At 41.1% G+C, this 19,205-nt stretch overlaps 1 protein-coding gene across 4 annotated transcripts in view; it reads right to left on the bottom strand.

Moving 5' to 3' along the window:
* LOC126278092 (lysosomal-trafficking regulator) overlaps positions 1 to 19,205 on the bottom strand; it is a 543,055-nt gene that overhangs the window by 27,821 nt on the left and 496,029 nt on the right. For all 4 annotated transcript variants that reach the window (XM_049977936.1, XM_049977935.1, XM_049977937.1 and 1 more), the window contains exons 50-52: positions 18,771 to 18,944; positions 11,258 to 11,441; positions 1,546 to 1,682 (exon numbers count right to left, since the gene is read on the bottom strand). In XM_049977936.1, coding sequence (XP_049833893.1) covers positions 1,546 to 1,682; positions 11,258 to 11,441; positions 18,771 to 18,944 — 495 coding nt within the window. The remainder of the gene's footprint in view (positions 1 to 1,545; positions 1,683 to 11,257; positions 11,442 to 18,770; positions 18,945 to 19,205) is intronic.

Raw genomic sequence — 19,205 nt, 5'->3', positions numbered from 1 at the left:
TCGATTACCTCTCATTGTGCCCTGAAATGAGAAATGTCCTACCTACTATCCTTCCCACCCCTCCTACCATGGTTTTCCGCCATCCACCGAACCTACACAATATACTCGTCCATCCTTACACAAACCCTGCTCCCAATCCCTTACCTCATGGCTCATACCCCTGTAGTAGACCTAGCTGCAAGACCTATCCCATACATCCTCCTACCACCACCTACTCCAGTCCGCTCACTAATATCACCTATCCTATCAAAGGCAAGGCTACCTGTGAAACCAGTCATGTGATTTACAAGCTAATCTGCAACCACTGTGCTGCATTCTATGTAGGCATGACAAGCAACAAGCTGTCTGTCTGCATGAACTGCCACCGACAGACTGTGGCCAAAAAACAAGTGGACCACCCTGTTGCTGAACACACTGCCAAACATGATACCCCTCATCTCAATGACTACTTCACAGCCTGTGCCATATGGATCCTTCCCACCAACACCAGCTTTTCTAAATTGCACAGGTGGGAACTTTCCCTGCAATACATCCTATGTTCCCGTAACCCTCCTGGCCTCAACCTTCGTTAGTCACTGTCCTCACCCATCCAGCCCCCTCCATGTCCCCATTCCAGCACTACACAGCCGTCATTTCACCATCACACCCAGTCTTTTAATTTCTTTTTATTTCTCTCCTTTCTGATACTTACCCCTTCCCCCTCCACACCTCATCTCCTGCCCTCCGTCTAAACTGCAACACTTCACTGTCCACCACTCCCACCATACTATCCCTCCCCCTCCCCGCCCCAGCCTCCTCCTCACCACCATCCAGTCGCCACTCCCATCATGCACTGGTGCTGCTGCTCACAGTGTAGTTTCAGCTCTCTGAGATTGCAGACGTGTGTGCAAGTTGCGTGTGTGTATGTGTGTGTACTGCTGACAAAGGCTTTAATGGCTGAAAGCTATGATTGTGTGAATCTTTTTATTGTGCCTACCATGACTCAAGCATCTCCGCTATATTGTTAGCAATGATAAACCTTTTATATAAACTGATTTTTATGTATTTGACATCTTGCACAAGAGGTTCAGCATAAAATGAACATATTTTACAGCAAAAGATTTTAAGACAATGATGACAGCATAGCCTCGAATACAGAAATATTTTATGTGATCGTGGCTGTTGAATGGCTTTTTGCACTGAGTGATTTACTCAAGTTTTTCAGACAACAATTACTCTCGTGTTCTTTAAGAGGAGTGTTTATGCTTCATTTTGTAGTTCCTATTTACACTTGTACAAGGGATTTTATAAACTTCTGCTGTAGCAAGTGGCATGTATAAGACTTCTGCACTGTTAGTTTAGAAGTTTCCTTTCATCTTCCCTCCTCTTCCTCCTCCACTGCCTCTTCTCTCCACAATCAGAAGTTTTTAAATTAGAATGAGTTAGTGTAAGTTTTTTGCACTAGAAACTGTCAATAATCAAAGGAGTGATATTAAAAATTTACATATCACAATTAAATTTGAGGAAATAACATAAATCTGTAGAACAACTACACAGGTCACTAACTGGATCAATCGCTGATGTGCTGATGACCGGCCAAGGTGGCTGCTCCTTTTTAACCTTAGCACGCACAATGCCATCTGGATGGCCCCAGGACAACAAAGCAGCCCCATGTACCGATGTTCCACTCACTACACCGAGACCTGCACACATAAGAGATATTATTTAGAAAATTGTATCACAATGGTGCAATGTATCAATTATTTCTGAAACTTGGAAGCTGTTATTTCAATAGTTATATAGAGGAAGTTTCCATCGAGACATCTGAGGACACCCACTCCCTCTCACTGCCCCCCCCCCCCCCCCAAAACACACACACACACACACACACACACACACACACACACACACACACACACACACAGAGAGAGAGAGAGAGAGAGAGAGAGAGAGAGAGAGAGAGAGAGAGAGAGAGAGAGAAGGGGGGGGGGGGGGGGAGGCAGAACACCAGTATGAGCTTCATGAACTTAATTTGTGTATGTGTCAATGAATAATCAAACCTGTCATAGCAAATACTGGGAAAATTTTAAAGAGGAAATAAATTTCAAAATTTATACACAAAGGATAATTTTAAACATTGACGCAGAGACAAAATAATATGAAGGGAGGCATAGAAAACAATAAATGCAATAGGTTCCAGGAAACCAGAATGGGTGAACAGCATACTATACTCAGAAATCCTAAAAGTCATGGGTCAGAGCATTTTGATGTACCTAAGATCATGATTTAGCTTTTGTATAAAGAATAGTGTACATCCAGAAAAATAAAAATAAAAAGGAGTACTAACACCTGTATACAAGGGGAAAGGAACACGGGATGGCAGTAGAAATTACAGACCAATTAGTCTTACCCATCTTAGAAGGAAAATATTTCAAGGGTTCATTGTTAAATATATAAAATAATGTCTGCTGGAAGCAGAGGAGGCCACATTGGGAGTGATCAATAGAAGTGGGAGCTCAGCTGAAAAGCTTTCTGATAGAGTGGGGTGGTGGTGACTACACTACACAGGTGAGGGCTCAATGGTAGGCTAGTACATTGGGTGGCAGCATATCTCAAAATGCGCAGAGTCCGGTCGCCTGGAAGCATTGCGTCACATCTTTCAGTATAATTGTGGTTGTTTTTCTTCATTTTTGTTAACAATGGGACAGGTATAAAAACTTATTGTAGATCGCATTATGTAAATTTTAACAATATTATGAAAAGGATAGGTTGCTACTCACCATATAGTGGAGATATTGAACTGCAGACAATCACAACAAAAAGACAGCTAATCAAGTATGCTTTTGGCCAAAAGGCCTTCTTCTGAATTAGAAACCTACACACAGGCATTCACGCATACACAACTCAAACACACACACATATGACCACTGTTGGCCAGACTCGGCAGCCGGAGGCAGTGATTGTGAGAGAGAGTTGCAGCATTTGCATCAGTGTGTGTGTGTGTGTGTGTGTGTGTGTGTGTGTGGTCTAAGAAGGCCTTTTTATCTAAAAGCTTACTTCTTGTGCTTGTCTGCGACAACATCTCCACTACATGGTGAGTAACAGTCTATCCTTTTTATAATAATATTCCATCCAGGTTTTTTAAATTTAGTAATTTTATTCAAATCAGCACTCTGGTATATACCGGCCTGTTTTCCCTAGTAAGGTGACATCTGTGATATGTTTTATGTGATTGACTATTATTGTAGTAATGGAAAGTTCATTTCATTGTTTCTACTACTTTGATTTCTATATTACTATAACATAAAGTAAAAGAATATAATTTAATAATGTAGAGAAAGTTCTGGTTGAAAATGATGAATTATTTAGGAATAAAGGACATGACTCACTGAAAGGCAAAAACACTGCCTCATCGATAGGCACACAAACAAAGGCTAGCTTTCAGAATGCAGTACCCTTTCCTAGCTGTAGGAAAAACATCCCCCCCCCCCACACACACACCACATCACATGCCTGTTCCCTACATTGTGCTCCATCGACTGCCGGCACTTTGTACTGGCACACACTGTGTGTGCTGCGGTGAGGTGGAGGGGCGGGGGGGGGGGGGGGGGGGGGGGGAGACAGGTGGGAGGCAGGAAGGAGGTTGTGGGGAAGTGTCTAGTGGCTTACTGAGGAGTTGGGCAGGTGGCATGTGTTAGAGCAAGCAGTTTCATAGACTAGTGTGAGATTACAGAACACAGCCAACTCATGAGGAGACACAAATGGGGGGGGGGGGGGGGGGCAGGGGGGGAAGGAACACACACACACACACACACACACACACACACACACACACACACACACACACACACACAGTATATTTGGGGGGGGGGGGGGGAGCAGCGAGTTACCTCAGGTTTAGGGTGGTGGTGGTGGTGGTGGTGGTGATCCAGATGGCATGGGTTATAAAGCAGCCATTGAAACCTGACATGTTGTGTTGTGCTGCATGTTGTGCCACTGGTGGTCCACCTTGTTACTGGCAACAGTTTGGCAGTGGCCATTCAGTCTCTTTGACAGCTGGTTGATTGCCATATCAATGTAAAATGCCGTGCAGTGGTTGCAGCAGAGCTGGTATATAACGTGGCTGCTATCACAGGTGGCCAAGCTTCTGATGGAGTAGGACAAGCCTGTGATGGGACTGAAGTAACAGGTGCTGGGTGGTGGACCGGGCAGATCTTGCAAGTGGGTCTTCCACAGGGGTATGATCCCTGTGGTAAAGGATAGGGGTGCGAGTTGCATAGGGATGGACTAGAATGTTGCAGAGGTTGGGTGAATGGTGGAACACCACTTTGGATGGTGTTGGAAGTATCTTGAGTAGGACGTCCCTAATTTCAGGGTGCGATGATAAATAATCAAACCCCTGATAAGGATATGGTTCAGTCATTCCAATCAAGGGTGGTACTGGGTGACAAGGGGGCGCTTTTTTATAGCCGGTTCTTGAGATGGATTTGAGAATCAAGTGTTTGTGAGGATATGGCATGGGAAATCCATTTGTGAATTAGATCTCGAGGTTACTGCCTTTCTTTGAAGGCCTTTGTGAGGCCTTCAGCATGCTGGGTGAGGGAGTTCTCATCACTGCAGATGCATCTACCACAGGTGGCCAGGCTGTCTAGGAGGGTTCTTTTGGCCTGGAAGCAGTCAAAGTACAGGTATTGTTGGTAACTGGTGAGTTTGATGTGTACCTAAGTGTTAATGGAGCCATCTGAGAGAAAGAGACCAACATCTAGGAAGATGGCATGAGGGGGAGGAGGACCAGGTGAAGTGGATGGGAGAGAAGGTGTTGAGGCTGTGGAAGAATGAGTATAAGATGTTCTGGCCTTGGGTACATGTTATAAAGATGTCATCAATGCACCTGAACCAGGTCAGGTTCAAAAATGGCTCTGAGCACTTTGGGACTCAATGTCTGAGGTCATCAGTCCCCTAGAACTTAGAACTACTTAAACCTAACTAACCTAAGGATGTCACACAAATCCATGCCCGAGGCAGGATTCGAACCTGTGACCGTAGCAGTCTCGCGGTTTCAGACTGTAGCGCCTAGAACCGCTCGGCCACTTCAGCCGGCCCAGATAAGTAGTTTGGGAACCCCATGAAAAGGCTGGCATAGGACGGTGCCATGAGGGTCATCATGATTGTGCCACAAACTTCTCTGTATACCTTCCCTTCAAAGGTTGAAGCATTTATTGGTTAGGATGTAGGTGGTCAGGTGCACGACAAGTGAAATGGTGGGTTTGGAATCTGGATAACATTGGGAGGAGTAGTGTTCAATTGCAGAAAGATGCTGCTCAACAATTGCCGAGATTCTTCCAGTGGGTGCACTGTAACCAGCCAGAGTGAGAGCCCAGGATTGTTAGGTTTTTGGATTTTGGGGAGCATGTAGAAGGTGTGTGTGTGAGCTTTTGTTGGGGTGTGAAGGGATATGGATTCAGGGGAGAGGTTCTGGGAAGGGCCTAAGTATTTCAGCTGGAACTGGAGATTATACTGGATTTTTGGAACATTTGTCTGCCGGGTGGATGATCAGGTTTGGATCCTCCAAAATCCCCTACCAACAAGAAACAAAATTCAGAGCTGAAACAATGTCAGAACACGGTAGTTAACCTCTCCACCAAAATTCTCTGCCATACAGAAGTTTCATACCTATCCAAAAGCCTCACATTCAGCCCTACTCCCAGGTTTAACCATTTTTGACTTGTGAAAAACCTACTCTACTTCTCCCACTCCCTACAGTGGAGCACTTCTTTGCCACAAACCCCTACAACTAGTCATTCCAATCCCAACATTGAACCTTGCCTGTCCCAATTTGAACCACAATTCAACTGTGACCCTCCCACACTCCCACCTAACCATTGCTGGTCACCATCCAGGAACTCCCAACTTCCAACTTATTGTCACCAGTCTTCCCCAGGTCCCTCCCTAACAACAACAATCTTTCAGCAGAAGAAAGAACTGCCCTACACAACCAAAAAACCGATCCTAATCTGATAATCCTTCCGGAAAACAAAGGTTCCACCACTGTTGTGATGAACCGGAGTGGCTATCTGGCAGAGGGCCTCCGCCAACTGTCCAACACCTCCATCTACAAGCTCTACCAAACTGATCGCAGCCAAGAAATCTAACATAACCTCCAATCTCTGCTGAAATCCATAGGGCCTTCCCTGAACCTTTCTCCTGAGTCCATCTCCCTACTCATCCCAACAACAGCCCGGACACCCACCTTCCACATGCTCCCCAAAATGCACACACTTAACAATCCTAGGCACCTCATTGTGGTTGGATACTGAAAGAATCACAATTCTTGTTGATCAACATCTCCAAACAGCTGTCCAAAACCTAGCCTCCCACATTAAAGAACTTCCTGCATCAGCTCTCCACCATTCCCACACCCTTACCTTCCAGGTCCCTAATCGTCACTGTTGATGTAACCTCCTTGTACACCAACATACCTTGTCCCCATGGCCTTGCCACAATTGACCACTACCTCTCCCAACGCCATCCAGATTCCAAACGCACCATTTCAATCCTTGTACACCTAACCCACAACATCCTAACACATAACTACTTTACTTTTGAAGGGTAACCCATAACTACTTCACTTTTGAAGGGAAGGTATACAAACAAGTTTGTGGCAGAGCCATGGGGACCCACATAGCACCATCCTATGCCAACCTCTTCATGGGACACCTAGAGGAAACAATCCTTGCTTCCCAAAACCCGAAACCCATGGTCTGGTTCAAGTTTATTGAAGACCACTTTATAATCTGTACCCACGCCCAGGACACCTCATCCTCATTCCTCCACAACCTCAACACCTTCTCTCCCATCCACTTACCTGGTCCCCTCCCTCCTTCACAATTGAGTCACTTTCCTAGATGTCAGTTTCCTCCTCTCAGATGGCACCATCAACACCTTGGCCCACATCAAACTCACCATTCATCCACAGTACCTGCACTTTGACAGTTATCACCCGTTACATACCAAAAAATCCCTCCCATATAGCCTGGCCACATGTTGTAGATGCATCTGCTGTGGTGAGAAATCCCTCACACAGGATGCTGAAGACCTCACAAAGGCCTTCACAGACAGGTAATACCCTTGAGACCTAACTCACAAACAGATTTCCTGTGCCATATCCTCACAAACACCTGATCCTCAAATCCATTCCAAGAGCCAACCACAAAGATGCGCCCCCCTTGTCGCCCAATACCACCCAAGATTGGAACGACCGAACCATGTCCTTCATCTCTGAAGGGAAGGTGTACAGAGAAGTTTGTGGAACAACCAAGTGGACCCACATGGCACCAGCCTATGCCAGCCTCTTCATCGGGTTTCCAAACTACTGGGGTGGTTCAGGTGCATTGATGACGTCTTTACAATATATACCCAAGGCCAGAACATCTTATCCTCACTCCTTCACAACCTCAAAACCTTCTCTCCCATCCACGTCACCTGGTCCTCCTCCCTCCCCGTGCCACCTTCCTAGATGTCTATCTCTTTCTCTCAGCTGCCTCCATCAACACTTAGGTCCACAGGCTGGCTGCCTGTGATAGATGCATCTGCAGTTATTAGAATTCCCTCGCCTGGTATGCCGAAGGCCTCACAAAGGCCTTCAAAGAAAGACAGTAACCTTGAGACCTAATTCACAAACAGATTTCCCGTGCCATATCCTGACAAACACCAGATCCTCAAATTCATCCAAAGAACCAACCATAAAGAAGCACCCCTTGTCACCCAGTACCACTCTGGATTGGAATGACTGAACCATGTCTTATCAGGGCTTTGAGTATTTATCATTATGCCCTGAAATGAGGAACATCACACCTAAAATACTTCCAACCCCTCTCAAAGTCATGTTCCACCACCGACCCAGCCTCCACAACATCCTAGTCCATCCCTATGCGACTCCCATCCCCAATCGCCTGCCACAGGGATCATACCCCAGTGGAAGACCAAATGCAATCTTGGAATGTCACACTGACACTCAAGAAGGGGAAAATCTCAGAATGTGGAGGCATCAAAATACCAAATGGATAAACCATCTAGTGATGCCAGCCTGAAATGTACAGTTGGAGAATATCAAATATGGATATGTAAAAAATGCGGTCAGCAACGATTATACCTAATGGACCAAAAAATTTTGAATAGCAAGCTGAATGATAGCCATACCATCAAGGAACTCAAGGCCTGGACCATGGCCATCATCACATACACAGGCATTGTGACCTGGGCCCAAGTAGAGCTGGATAATCTGGACAGCAAAACAAGAAAACTCATGACAGTTCACCACAAAATCTTGCCCAGGAAAACAGGCAGTGGAGGACTCTTCTAACTGAGGAAGACAGTGGAAGAAGAGAAGCATGGATTAGCAGATTATGTGGAAGATAGGAAAGCATTAGCTCCGATTGAAGTCAACAACAGGAAATTTCTCAAGTTACAGAAAACCAAGACTCAATACCAGAAAGCTATATTACAATGCTGAACCATAGCCTGTGCAATACACCACTGCACAGGAAATTACTGGGGAAGATTGAAGGCAAAATAGATAAAGAAGAGGCCGGCATTTTGGCTGACCAAAAGAATCCTAAAGAAGGAAACTGAAATACTGATTTTTGTTGCACAAAAACAAGTCATCAGAACTAGCGTCATTAAACATAGTATCGAGAAATTAGCAAATGACCTTGCAGACTCTGCAAATTAGCTGATGAAACGACTGACCATATATTGAACTATTGCAAAAAGATTACTCAGATTGATTACAAGCCACAGCACAAATTATTCACATAAACTTATGTCAAAATTAGGATCTGCTGGCAGCTGAGAACTGTTGTGACCAGAAGCCAGAAAAAGCTTGAAGGCATGCTAACTATACAAACAACCTTTGGTTCGATCATCATCTTGCTTGTCATACACAGCAGAATGAGTTGTGATGTGTTTTAAATGTCCACTGCAAGATTATGAGCAATGGTTAACAAGATTTGAGGAGCCATACTAACATAAGTAACTGAACATGCCATATTGAATGAACAAAGTGAATGAATATTTAATAAAATTTATATTGATCAACAAACAAAATGAATATTCCCTCATTTTAAGTTATCCTCCTCTTCTTCTGAAGAAGGACCTCAGCACATACCAAGACTATGAAGAACAGCTTTAACATTTGTGTTACTTTTGTTGGTAATTTTTGGTGTTGCCACCGTAGCCTGAAGATGAGTTCTGTCCCTCGAAAAAAGTTGCTTTATTAAATGATTTAAGTAAGTCACAAGACTTTTGTAGTAGTCTCTGAAAAACTTGTGCACAGATAAAGTTGTTGAAAATAAATGTGCTAAATTACTCTGTAAATTCAAACTTTAGACAGATTGAATGCTGGAATCGAGCACACCAGACATCACAGTTGTGGAGAAAAGGAAAGCATGTATTATTGATACTGGCATCCCAGGTAATGGCAAAATAGACAAGAAAACAACTTTCAAAACTTGCCAGATATGAAGACTTTGAACTCTGGATCTAGATCTACAGTGTCTATATTGGAAACCAGCAAACCATAAGAGGTCCCTGTGGCTCTCAGCTCACTGGGTGCAGGGTCAAAAGATCATGTGAGCTCCTGAAAACCATTAGCATTGATGAGAAATACATTTGTCAGCCACAGACAGCCACTTGATTGCGTTCTGCATGAATTGTACACCAACACATTACTAGATGCCCAGGAAGTATCCAACTAGTGATGAAATACAGAATCCAGTATGGTGAACACATCTGATGTGTTTACTGTTATAATAATAATAATAATAATAATAATAATAATAATAATATAATAATAATGGCCAAAACAGAGCAATTATGAGTAAAAATTCCTGAATTTATCAATAATTTTATATATTTTTTATGTGGAAGTATTGCTTTACATTAAAATTGCCATCAATTTTTATTTCATATGTACATATTTTTTCAAACTTTTGTAGCAACACACAACAGAAAATTCATTTGAGACAAACTGCACTTTTCATTTTCATGAATCTGTAGTGCTCACCAAATGAATACTGCTGATCACTAACAACCAGGTTTTCTTTTTCTCCCCACACACAGAAGATCTTCACAAGGCATTTGTGAGTTCCATTTTTAGTGAAATCTTTATGTACCGGAATTTTTTTTATAATTAATAATGTGGTATTCCTGTTTTGGTACATATATCAGTCCAGGATAGAGTTCACATCTTGTCCAATGTAATTTCACAACAGAACTGCACTTAACAAATAGATATTAATAGAAATTAGAACACAAGTTTTAGGAAACAAGCCTCAGTAAGACAACGTTTTGACTTTATCTGCACAGATGATTCAAACATCTCTTTTAGGTATGAGAACATTTCTGCCCACAGTGTGCATAGAAGGAAAATAAAGTTTTAACAATTGATACTTTCTCAGGCAGACAACCTGAAGTGAGACATCAATCTGGATCCTTTGTGAAATTTCTGAAAAGTAATGTACTGAGTTGCATGGAAGGCAATAGTAAGAGCTCCATGTGTGAAACTCACAATAAAATCCAAACATTTCTGAAAATGTTCTGTCAGAAGACAGCACCCAGCAAAAATTTGGGAAGATGCACTGATGTACCACTACTTTCATCTCAGACTGAAACTGAGTGGTAATGCTAGGTGATGGCAATGGTCTCTCGTTCAGGAGGTCGGCAGTTCAAATGACCATTTGGACAGGCAGGTTTAGGTTATCCACAGCTTCCCTAAATCACCAGAGGTGAGGTCTGGGATAGTCATCTTCCTCTTCCATCTCCCCCGACCTGTGCTCATGTTCTGTCTCCAACGGCCACATTTTTTTTTTATAGAAGGGACATTTTTACTGCAACCTTCTGCCAACTTTTCTTCCCTCAAACTCAAGTAATACTTGTGATTGTATTGCTTATAAGTTTACAGAAATAAAAAATATCTACAGTGATAATATGGACACAATAGCACCAAAAATATTCAATATTCACATGCTAATTCACAATCAGCTCGATAACTATGAGTTAATCTTATAATCTTAGCTTAATTGATTCTAAATAACAAATAAACAGGAAGGCGAAAGAGGCTGGGAAAACTCACACACAGCTACATTTCTGTTGCGCACACACAAGTTATGTTTGCTGAAACCAAAACAACAAAGAGAGATACAGAGAGAGAGAGAGAGAGAGAGAGAGAGAGAGAGAGAGAGAGAGGAGGGGGAGGGAGGCATTTAGTTTCGAAAGTTACCGCGGTCTTTGGTGTATGAAAGCAGCAGGCAGGTGTGTGGTGCGAGACCGTACACATCCCCTGTAGCCAACGGGATGAGGTGGCCAACAGGCACACGGTGTCGACGCTGCCAGACCTCTGATGGTTCTGGCTCAGCCGGCGAGCCCACATAGTGGCCCCATTGCAGGCCCCGCACAAGCCCGTCCTGCACAGACAGTCTCCATTAAATGTTGACCGTGTCAAGCTGTTACTACAAATATCTTGAAAAAAAAAAGGACATAAATTTGTGAGGTTACAACACATAGCTCAAAACACCACGTTTTAGTAGGGTGTTTTGGTATAAAAAAAGAACAGAGTGCTTCAGTTCAGACAAGAAGAGAATGAACAGAAGGTTTTAGAATACGGTGGTATTGAAGAATACTAAACACTGGATGGGTAGATCAATCAACCAACGATAAGGAGAGAGAAGGTATTTATGGCTAAACCTAACTTAATGAAGGGAGTGGTTCAAAGGGGACATACAGAGGCATCAATGATTGGCAATTTGTTCATGCAAGGAAGCATGGAATGCCAAAATCTTACATAGAGATAATGGCTTGAATTCTATAAGCAGGTGGACATGAATACAGGCTGCAGTTGCTATGTCTTTCACAAAAAGAATGTTTCTACTGCTACTTCTTTATTTTCATTGTTTTAACCTGCTGGGCACACAGAAAGCCATTACAGTGATTTGGGTGAAGAACTTTGGCCATATAATTGTTTAGAGTATTCAAAGGCTGAGTAAATGTGACAATAATAATGTTTTTGTTGCTTTGGTTGTTTTCAGCCCAAACACTGATCTGATGCGGCTCTCCATGCTAGTCTATTCTGTGTAAGGCTCTTCACCTCTGAATAAGTACTGCAATCTATCACCATTTGAACCTGATTACTGTATTTGTCTCTTGGACTCCCTCTACAAACCCCTCCCTAAATCACCCCCCCCCCCCCCCAAAAAAAACAAACAAACAAACAAACACACACACACACACACACACACACACACACACACACTTGTGCCAAACTGACAGTTCCTTTTCTTGCTATTGCTAGTTGGCATTTTACTTCCTCTGTACAACCATCATCAATTATTGCTGGAAAAATAGCCCAACTCATCTACTACTTTTAGTGTCTTATTTCTTAACCAAATTCTCTCAGGGTCACTCGTGCTTTACTTCTGTTATGTTCATATTATAATATCTCTTCAAGACACTATCCATTCCATTAGAATGCTCCTTGACTGTATCTTCTGCAATGTTGTTCCGTTGTTCTATAAGTAATAGGTGTCAATATGCTGTAATGACGACTTATTATAGTGATAGTATTCACACCTGTCAGCACCTGCTATATTTGGAATTGGAATCATTAAATTTTTCTTGAAGTCTGAGGGTATTTTGCCTCTCTCATATATGTCATGGATGCCTCTCCCAAGGATTTAATTAATTCTGAGGGCCTTGTTTTGGCTTAGATCTCACAATGCTCTATCAAATTATTCTCACAGTATCATATCTCTCTTCTTCATCTTCACCAACAATTTCTTCTCTGTCTATAACACTGTACTCAAGTTTGCTTCTCGTATATTCCTTTCTCCTTCCAGCCCTCTCTACTTTGCTCAGTACCAGCTTGCCTTCTGAGTTGCTGGTATTCATACAGCTGCTTCTCTCTTCTCAAAAGTCTTTCCAGTTTACTTATATCTGGCATCTATATTTCCCCTGGTTTCTCACCCAGCTTTTTTCCTCTAGCTGTTCCTGGTTTGTGAGTTTACATTTCCTGTCATCTCATTTTTTAGATCTCTGTAACCCCTTTTCCCAGCTTCCTTTGCTGCATTTTTATATTTTCTGACTTGTCATTTAAATATCTCTCGTGTTACCCAAGAATTTGTATCGGGCCTTGCCTTCTTACCAATGTAATCCTCTACTGCCTTCACTATTTCATCTCTCACGCTACCAATTAGTCTTCTATTGTATTCCTTTCCCTCTGTTCAGTCCAATGTTGCCTAATGCTTCATCATATACTCTCAACAATCTCTGGTTCTTTCAATTTATCTGGATCCCACATCTTTAATTTCTTACCTTTTTGCAGTTTCTTCAGTTTTAATCTGCATTTCATTACCAATGGTCAGAATCCACATCTGCCCATGGAAATGTCTTACAGCTTAAAATGTGGTTTGAAAATCTCTGTTGTACCACTATACAATCAACCTGATACCTTACAGTGTGATAAGGTCTCTTCCACATATATAATCTTCTTTAATGATTTATAAGCCAAGTACTAGTGATGATTAAAGTGTGCTCTTGTCAAAACTCTACTAGATGGCTTCCTTTTTCATTCCTTTGCAACAGCCGATGTTCTAATGTTTTTTTCTTCTCTTTCCTTAGCTCATATTGAACTTCAATTCCCCATCACAACTAAATTTTGATCTCCCTTAATGATACGAATCTTTCCTTTTATCTCAACACACATTATTTCAGTCTCTGCATCATCTGCAGAGCTAGCAGGCATAAAATCCTGTGGGTGTTGGCTTACTGCCTGCATTAGTTGTAATAATATGTTCATTATGATTTTCATAGTAGCTCACTCTAACGGTTTCATTCATTATTCGACATACTCAAGCATTAACCCTACTTGATTTTGTATTCGTAATCCTACACTCAACTGACCAGAAATCCTGTTCTTCCTTCACCAACTCCCACTAAAACTACCTTCAACTGACCCATTACCCTTTTTAAATTCTCAAATCTGTCTACTCAATTAAGGGATCTAACATTCCATGCACAGAGCTGGAGAATGCTAGTTTTGCTGTAATAGGTAAAACACCAAGTCCTTACTTTTTATAAAGGAGAGAAATCTTTTTTAAATATGAATACTTGGTTTCACAGTAATATATACCGATAAAAGTTTTTCTCAATCTTTCAGTCACATCAAAAAGTTAAATGTCCATGAGCTTTGTAGTGTCCATCACTATTTTTGGAGTAAATTTGTATAATTTTTGGTTGTTTAATTAATCTCCATTAGAATATTTATTTTTTCCCTGTAAACAACAATATTAAATCACTGATGCATATCTGCCACCTCATGTTTGTTTTATCTGATGGAGTTTCTCTCCATCTGCAGCCATCTCCTTGTATGGATGTGCAAGTCAGCAGTATGCAAATTTTGGCTACTCACATGATTTCACAGACGAATACATTTACATTCTGTTGGAGTATTGACTTTATGGTCTAGTCTTACACATGTTGAACCACTACACAATGCACTGAATAAACCTAACGTAAAATGTAATTCATTGTTAGTTATTTGTCGTGAATCATAGATCATTTACTGTCAATAATTCATCCATTACTGTCAATAATCTGTAAGTCTTATCTTTTTAAGCAATAAGAAGCCCAAACAATCTTAATGTGGTGTCCAATGGTACTGATTTTCTTTGCTACTGTGAGAGGTTTAAAAAATTCAACAATGGAAAATCCAGGATGGAATGTAACAATATTATGAAAAGGATGGTTGCTACTCACTATCTGCATCATCTTCAGAGCTAACAGGCAGAAAATCCTGTGGGTGTTGGCTTAGTGCCTGCCTTGGCTGTGATAATGTACACACACACACACACACACACACACACACACACACACACACACACACACCGCAAAGGCCAAAGGCCTTTTTGGCTGAAAGCTCATTTTCTGACAATATTTCTGTTGTGTCTATCTGTGACTCATCACCTCCGCTATATGGAGAGGTTTTAAAAAGTTATTTGCATTATTGTTCCCCAATGTCAGAGGGATTGTTTTGAATACTGGATCTGCAGCCCAGTCCAGCTCTATTTAGTTCAGTTCAACTGAAATAACGGTTTACTGTAATTGCATATTAATTAATGGGATGCTACAGCTTTCTGCCAAGTATTTGCATGACAGACAACAGTTGGCACTTGGCAACGGCCAAGGAGAACCCATCTGAAATCTCAATAGACGTTTAACCATTTCATGTGGCTGGAAGTGCAAGAAAATTTTGTCAGTAATTTTTTTTTTTAGTTTGTCACATGTAAGAACATCCATGATGACACAGCATTATAAAGTTGGCAATATCATTTGTTATACATACTAAACATTAACTGTGATAGAACTTTCTAAGGGGGAAATGCACTAAAAGCTTTGAACAGAAGCAGTAATGTCATTCAGGTTATGTGAGAAGTGTGGCTGATACCATACACACTAATGGTTTTCACTTGACAAAGTGTTACACAATCATACATAAACTTTTATGGAAAACTATCACAGACCAGAAGTACGTGTTGCTCCGGGATAACAAGAAGGCATTACACTGTGCTGGACTTGGGGCTCACAGAAGAGAGCAAAGTAAGTGGGAAGGGAAACCCAGTTGTGAGGCCAAGCAGGTGCAAAGAATCTAGTACAGTCTAGTACAGTCGAGGAATGAATAATAATAATAATAATAATAATAATAATATGCAAAGGATAGATTGCTACTCACCATACAGAGGAGGCACTGAGTTTCAGACAGACACAACGAAAAAGACTTCTTGAGCCCAATTGCAGTTCAATACCTTCTCTATATGGTGAGGAGCAACCAATCATTTCTGTACTGTTCTTAAAAAATTATACTGTTATATTTTGTCTGTGTTTATTTGAAGCATATGAGTGTTTTGTTGCATAATATTGGGAAGATAGAATTATTTGTGAAAATAAAAAGTTTACAGCAAAAAATTATTTCACTGCTTCTGTTGAAATTCAGTACTTTGTCACAAAAGAGAGCACCATGCTATAAGAATGTGACGGCAGGGGGCATAAGGCGGCGGCAGGCGTTGTTAGGCCCGGGACACAATGAGAAACTCCTCAGGTGGTCTTATGAACTGGCTTACTGATGCAAGGAATGCTTTGGCAGGCTCCGAGACTAGTTGGCCAAAGTCACAATCTTCAATTCTGCAAATAACAATGAGTATTAAAATAACATGTTTCATTAATGTGCTTCAAAATTTACAAACATGAGGAAGTCCAATTGCCCTCTCAGTAACCAAATTTATCCTTGTTTCTGTTTCTTTCATAGGTATCCACAGGGAGCATGGCTGGTATACTACAATATTTGTCTAATTTTCCTAATTATACCATCTTGTTCTTTACACAATACATACGATATTTATTTATTTATTAATTTCATGTTCCGTAGATCCAGTTAGTGAGTCAATCACAAGGATATGGAGCGTGTCAAATTGTACATGTTTCAATTTAAACTTACAATAAATACAAGGGCAATTCAATGCCAAATTGTACATAGCCTAAGTAAGACATACTATTATATAGGGTAGTAATATAATAGCGTCTCATATTTGTTTCAGAAGACTGGTTCTCCATACTGGAAGAGCAAACCTCAGTTTTCAACTGCTGTCTTGTAAATCCTGTTAATGGTGATAATCGATCCTGATTTAAAATTTTTGTAGTTGCTTAAGCAGTTCTGTTGCAAATCATGCAAGTCTTCTTTGAGACTTTTCTATTTCCTTTGTTTAATGAATGAGTGATGTGTCTAATGAATGAACAGTGATATGGGTACATGAGCCACAATAAATAATACACACATAAAAATGCTGAAGCAGATCCAAATTTATATATAGATTGAAAATACCCACATAATATTGACTCAGACACCGTAGGAGAAGTGAACATGTCTGGTAACAGGGAGAGAGACTGACTTCACTGCTCAGAATGAACAGAGATACACTGTGTCCACCAAACAGATGTGAAAATCGCCAAACTTTCAATTTAATAAGTCACAGCTGCAAAATACTAACGTGAATTCTTTACAAACGAATGGAAAAATTGATAGAAGCTGACCTCGGGGAAGATCAGTTTGGATTCTGTAGAAACGTGGGGACACGTGAGGCAATACTGACCCTATGACTTATCTTAGAAGAAAGATTAACGAAAGGCAAACCTACGTTTCTATCATTTGTAGACTTAGGGAAAGCTTTTGACAATATTGATTGGAATACTCTCTTTCAAATTCTGAAGGTGGCAGGGGTAAAATACAGGGAGCAAAAGGCTATTTACAATTTGTACAGAAACCAGATGGCAGTAATAAGGGTCGAGGGACGTGAAAGGGAAGCAGTGGTTGGGAAGGGAGACAGACAGTGTTGCAGCCTATCCCCGATGTTATTTAATCTGTATATTGAGCAAGCAGTAAAGGAAACAAAGGAAAAGTTCAGAGTAGGTATTAAAATCCATGGAGAAGAAATAAAAACTTTGAGGTTCGCCGATGACATTGTAATACTGCCAGAGACAGCAAAGGCCTTGGAAGAGCAGTTGCACGGAATGGACAGTTTCTTGAATGGAAGGTATAAGATGAACATCAACAAAAGCAAAACGAGGATAATGGTATGTAGTCAAATTAAGTTAGGTGATGCTGAGACAATTAGATTAGGAATGAGACTCTTAAAGTAGTAAAGGAATTTTGCTATTTGGGGAGCAAAATAACTGATTATGGTCGAAGTAGACAGGATATAAAATGTAGACTGGCAATGGCAAGGAAAGCGTTTCTGAAGAAGAAAAATTTGTTAACATCGAGTATAGATTTAAATGTCAGGAAGTCGTTACTGAAAGTATTTGTATGGAGTGTAGCCATGTATGGAAGTGAAACGTGGACGATAAATAGTTTAGACAAGAAGAGAATAGAAGCTTTCGAAATGTGGTGCTACAGAAGAATGCTGAAGATTAGATGGGTAGATCACATAACTAATGAGGTGGTATTGAATAGAATGGAGGAGAACAGGAGCTTGTGGCACAACTTGACTAGAAGTAGGGATCGGTTGGTAGGACATGTTCTGAGACATCAAGAGATCACCAATTTAGTATAGGAGGGCAGTGTGCAGGGTAAAAATCATAGAGGTAAACCAAGAGATGAATACACTAAGCAGATTGAGAAGGATGTACGCTGCAGTAGCTACTGGGAGATGAAGAAGCTTGCACAGGATAGAGTAGCATGATGAGCTGCATCAAACCAGTCTCAGGACTGAAGACCACAACAACAACAACAACAACAACAACAACAACTCTCACCTATCAATCTCCCACCAATGTTTCACTATAGATTTCTAGTGTTCTCCAAAACTTTTACTTTCTGTCTCTGCCGCATAATTTACTAATTTTGCTTAGTTTACATCACAACAAGCATATACACAGAGCCTATAAAGGGTAGATGATGGAAATTGTGTGAGCACACCCTGTGACTGTTGTTTCAAAAGATAAATAATTAGTTTAAAATGCTGCCAACCCTGAGTGCTGTTGGCTGTTCAATATCTGCAATTAGATACACAAAGATTAGAAACATTACTTGTTCCATAACCAACTGGCAACTTAAAGACATTGTGAAGGAAAATGAATGTAGACATGACAAATACTGCAGACAAGCCATACACGGAAACCGACTGCAGCACTGCATGTTTGTAAATTCGTGATTAACCTTAGTATATCATCACATTGCAGAGGCTCACCATGGGAAGTCTTGAAGTGGTTGACAATCTTTTCGACGTGAGGGTCTGAGCAGCCATCTGATGAGGGGAGCGAAACAGCTGCCGTGGCGTTTGCCCATAGGTACGAACCATCGTCTCCCATGCTGCCCTCTCCAGGGGGTCGCGAATACTTTCTGCATCGAACCCATAATATGTCTGCAATGAGATAATTGTTGGATTCAAGTATTTTGTGATGTACAAATCTCATTAAGATTTCTAGGTCCTAAATCACTTTGTTGGAGACATCAAGAAGAAAAGAAACAAACACTGGGTTTTTTTTCTGACATTAATACAGTCACTATGATGCTGAAAGACAATGTCCAATATCTTATCACCAACACAGCAGTCATTACTCCCGAACAGTGACACTTTTTGGTGTAGGGGTCATCAATGTATCTTTGAAAATCGAAATTATCA

This window comes from Schistocerca gregaria, chromosome 6 (assembly GCF_023897955.1).
Source record: "Schistocerca gregaria isolate iqSchGreg1 chromosome 6, iqSchGreg1.2, whole genome shotgun sequence".
Taxonomy (NCBI): Eukaryota; Metazoa; Arthropoda; class Insecta; order Orthoptera; family Acrididae; genus Schistocerca; species Schistocerca gregaria.
This window is presented reverse-complemented; position numbering and strand designations above follow the sequence as displayed.